Source organism: Limulus polyphemus, unplaced genomic scaffold (assembly GCF_000517525.1).
Source record: "Limulus polyphemus unplaced genomic scaffold, Limulus_polyphemus-2.1.2 Scaffold1736, whole genome shotgun sequence".
Lineage (NCBI taxonomy): Eukaryota > Metazoa > Arthropoda > Merostomata > Xiphosura > Limulidae > Limulus > Limulus polyphemus.
Window position 1 is genome coordinate 7,609 of NW_013667346.1, and position 4,649 is coordinate 12,257.

At 34.2% G+C, this 4,649-nt stretch overlaps 1 protein-coding gene across 1 annotated transcript in view; it reads left to right on the top strand.

Moving 5' to 3' along the window:
• Window positions 1-638: 638 nt before the first annotated feature.
• LOC111087104 (transforming growth factor beta receptor type 3-like) overlaps window positions 639-4,649 on the top strand; it is a gene marked incomplete at its 5' end in the record, with an annotated part of 18,382 nt that continues 14,371 nt past the window's right edge. Inside the window, 2 exons of the mRNA XM_022392553.1 lie at window positions 639-765; window positions 3,797-3,995. Coding sequence (XP_022248261.1) covers window positions 639-765; window positions 3,797-3,995 — 326 coding nt within the window. The remainder of the gene's footprint in view (window positions 766-3,796; window positions 3,996-4,649) is intronic.

Here is a 4,649-nt window from a genome sequence, read left to right on the forward strand (position 1 = left end):
CTAAATTAGGGACGGCTAGCGCAGATAGCCCTCGTGTAGCTTTGCGCGAAATTTAAAAACAAACAAACGATAAATATCCGTTCGCCACAACCTTACGGTAAGTACACAATAACTTTGGATCAGTTTGAACTGAAATGATGGATTATATTTAGTAACTTAACACTTACAAACAGTATGCACAGAAAGAAATGCCACTTTCCTATTTAACCCTAAAATTAACGACTTGGTTTTATACCGTTCCTTACTGGTTGGGTCCAGTTGGTAAGATCAACTATTTTCTACGTACATTATATTAGTAGTTAGTGGCATTAATTAAATATTTTTTGTTTGTTTGTATCTTGTTGTGTAAACTATTAGGAAACGTGCAGCCAAGAAAGTCGTGCTTAATTAAATAGTATACAAAAAATGCTGTTCAAAAGCTTATACCCCCCCCCCTTAGTTAAAAGCTTATCGATATTTATCATTTAATCAGATGACAAATAGTGTTATGCCTCGTGTTAATTACATTTCTAAAGGACTACATTGATGTGAGTCGCATAATTTTAACTATGTAACGTTCTTGAAAAAAAAAAGAAAGATTTAAAATCATGATTTTGATTAGAGTCTTGTATTCTAAGCACCATTTTTACTTCTTTCAGACGGCAGGTCTCCTGAGTCGTGTGAAGTCACTAACGAGGTAAAGGTTGACAACGTAGAAGCGTCCTTCATTCAACCTCAGCCTGCCTCCGGTTGTACAGCATTACAAAACATCGCTTCTAGTAGCAGGTATGGTGTCATGCGTCGGACTGGTTTACAGTTCGCGTGATATTACACGTAATGCGCATGTTGCAACGTTATATTTGGGTGTGTGTGTGTGAAAGTTGCAATAATAATAATACTCATAGAAATATATATAAATGATAGCAAAGAGAAACAGTCATCTTAATTTGGGTTTTTAATGTCCTAAGATTCGTGTTGGTGCACATCAAAGTTTACGTTTTGTTTTACGAATCTGCTCACATGAGAACGCATTTTCTGTGTTCGTGTTTGCAATATGAAAACCTTTATGTTAAGTCAGTTGGTGATAAAAACGGAGCGAACTCCATCGTGTTTGCATGTAAACTGAGTGAAGTACATAGTGTTTGCATGTAAACTGAGTGAAGTACCATCGTGTTTACATGTAAACTGGGTGAAGTACCATCGTGTTTGCATGTACACTGGGTGAAGTACCATCGTGTTTACATGTAAACTGGGTGAAGTACCATCGTGTTTACATGTAAACTGGGTGAAGTACCATCGTGTTTACATGTAAACTGGGTGAAGTACCATCGTGTTTACATGTAAACTGAGTGAATTCGTTAGTAATTAAATTTACTTCGGTGTGTTGTGGATTTCACGATGGTATTTCACCCAGTTTACATGCAAACACGATGTACTTCACTCAGTTTATATGCAAACACGATGGTACTTCACCCAGTTTACATGTAAACACGATGGTACTTCACCCAGTGTACATGCAAACACGATGGTACTTCACCCAGTTTACATGTAAACACGATGGTACTTCACCCAGTGTACATGCAAACACGATGGTACTAGTTTGAAAGTGACGTAGTAAAGACCACCAGCGGCGTCTTGTTAATTTCCTTCTATGAACAGCTAGCTGTGGTGGATTTCAACCTTGTGACGCTAATCTGATTATGTTTTCGACTACCAATTTACGTATTGACTCAACTCGTTATCGGACTTGTGTTAATTTGGTCTGTACAGATAGCTTTAGCTCGTTCCTTCACTGAATTCGTCAGACCGTGTAATTTATTCTTTGACTATTTCCTTTCATTTTCAACCCGATCATAAAATACTGGTAGTTTTTTTAGTAGGAATTTCGACTTATTATTATTTCAAGCTGTGTGAATATAAGCAAAAATGGAGGGGGGGGGTCGATTTTTGATGCCTGTACTTTTGTGTCCAATGACAACAAACTTGTTTGAAGTTATTTGTTGTAAATAATTTCGAAAATACAGTTAAATGATAATTTGATAATGTGATTTACTAACTGAATTACATTGACCCCAAGAAGGTTAAAGTGGGTTACAGCATGGTGGAGTTTCTAAACTATTTCTGGTTACAAGGTCTACGATTTTGAACGAACTGAAATGTTTCCACAAATAGTTTTTATGTTGTTTCAATGAGATTAAAGCCCCAACCAACCTTTAATGCATTGATCTTGTATTGAAGTTTTCGCGGGGAGCCCCCCCCCCCACATTACTTAATGGTGAGGTTCCAATATTTTAAAAGTTTAGAGGCGTACGAAGCGTCGTGCATTTATATCGTTACCCAGTCATGCCGTCTCCAAACCTTTATTTTCTAAAAAGTGGGGTCCTCGTCATCAAATTTACAGTCTTTTGACTTTAATATAAGTAATTAACACTAAAGAAAATGTAAAAAAAATGTGCGCACATGATTATCCTTTTCCTTTTATTAATAGCTTGCACAATTTTCTAGATAATTCGAATTACAACAGTGACATATGTTTATTTGTTTCTCACGTGTCACCGATATTTATTGTTCAAAAAACAATCGGCATTATGTGTGTATGTTTATGTATGTAAACTAACACTCGTGTATGGAAGAACCAAATATAAAATACCCAGCATACTGGTAATCAAATACAATTTTAGGCTTGACTGAAACACCTGTTCGACTTTCTTAGCGTGATTGCTTAACTTGGTCTGTATATATATATGTGTGTATGTGTATATATATATATATCAAATCCAGTTGTTCATAGGTGTCGTAAGATCGCGTGTAGGGTCTTCAAGGTCTTTTAGGGTAAAAAAGAAAACAGAACAGAACATCAACCTCTGCTTGTTGGCCCAGTTCCAGGAACGGATCAACGAGAGGCCTCAGTGAACGTTCTCTGTAAACATGTTTTGAGCCAAATACTTCTTCCTCCACCAAGCGCCATCTGCTGTGAGCATTAGTCAATATTTTAATTCTGCTGTTTTGCTTCCTGGTTCTGTGCATTTTGCCATCTGGTGGGATGTTTTAGCACTAATGTATTGTGTGAACAATCTGTTATTCTTTAAAAATATCAATAATTTTTTAAAATTGTATTGAAAGTATCTACTATTACTATGAAATCAACCCTCATACCAAGTTGTTTTAAAAAAATTGAAGCATGCTGGCTTGTATTCTGCAACAATTTTTAGATAGCCAAGGGCGTTCGCAGAAAAAATATTCAGGGGGGGAGGGGGACAAAGTAGTGTTAAATTGTGAATTGAATAAAAAAAAATCATATACATATGTTGAATGAATAAAGAAAGAATTATGTTTATCACACACACACACACACCTGGACGCTCATGTGTATAGCATTGATTGTCACATAACAGTTGAATGCAGTGGTATATGATTTGGACTTGACAGCCTTGTTTCATCATTTTATCATTAGTTTAAAATAAAGTTTTCTGCTTTCTTATCTTCCATGGTAAATGCAACTTTTTATAATAAAAACTTTTATTTTAGCAGTTCATTTAAACGCCTTTGGTTTCCTTATAACTTAATTACAAAGTATTTTGCTGAGACCAATTCTAAAACAAAGTTTTATTGCATTTTGAATCATACCAAAGTCTAAACACCAGTGTTTTTGATTTTCTATGCTAAGGCATTACTAACTCTATTACATATTGAAAGAGTTTTTTTTTAAGTAAAGAAAATATGAAGATCTTTTTCAATATGTAATCGATTACATGGAAACAGTTACCTTAGGGAGCATGCATTCACTGATTACCTGATTTAATTATGCTGTTATCAGGGATGTCCATATAGTGAAATTGAGATCAGCAGGGGAATCTGACGAAGTGGTCATTCATCTCCAGCCACAAGGGGCACCTGAGACAAATGCTCCCAGCAAACCAATCATAATCAAGGATTTAGTTTTAATTCTGAAGTCGGACTCAGCAGTAAGATGGAGGATCGATAGCTGGGGTTTGCAAGGAATTGTTCAAGTTGTGGTATGAATTGTTGGAAACTTAGTTTACAATTTGAAAAGGAAATATTACATGACATTATACGTTCGTGGATGTAGCATTGTTATAAACATTGTTTAGTGTGTAGAAAGTTTTACATATACTGTTCATTTGATATAGTATTGTTATAAACATTGTTTAGTGTGTAAAAAGTTTTACGTATACTGTTCATTTGATGTAGCATTGTTATAAACATTGTTTAGTGTGTAGAAAGTTTTACATATACTGTTCATTTGATGTAGCATTGTTATAAACATTGTTTAGTGTGTAAAAAGTATTACATATACTGTTCATTTGATATAGTATTGTTATAAACATTGTTTAGTGTGTAGAAAGTTTTACATATACTGTTCATTTGATATAGTATTGTTATAAACATTGTTTAGTGTGTAGAAAGTTTTACATATACTGTTCATTTGATGTAGCATTGTTTTAACTTTTTGATATATATATATATATATAAGAAGTATTTGTTGCACACATTGTTCATATGGTGTGTTCTATTGTCATAAAGAACCCTTTAGTGTTTGAAAAGTATTTATTACATATTTTACTCATCTGTTGTTATAACTGTTTTCTGTGTTGTCAAAATTACTACATTTTCTGTTCATGTTTTTTATATTATGGTAAGATATTACT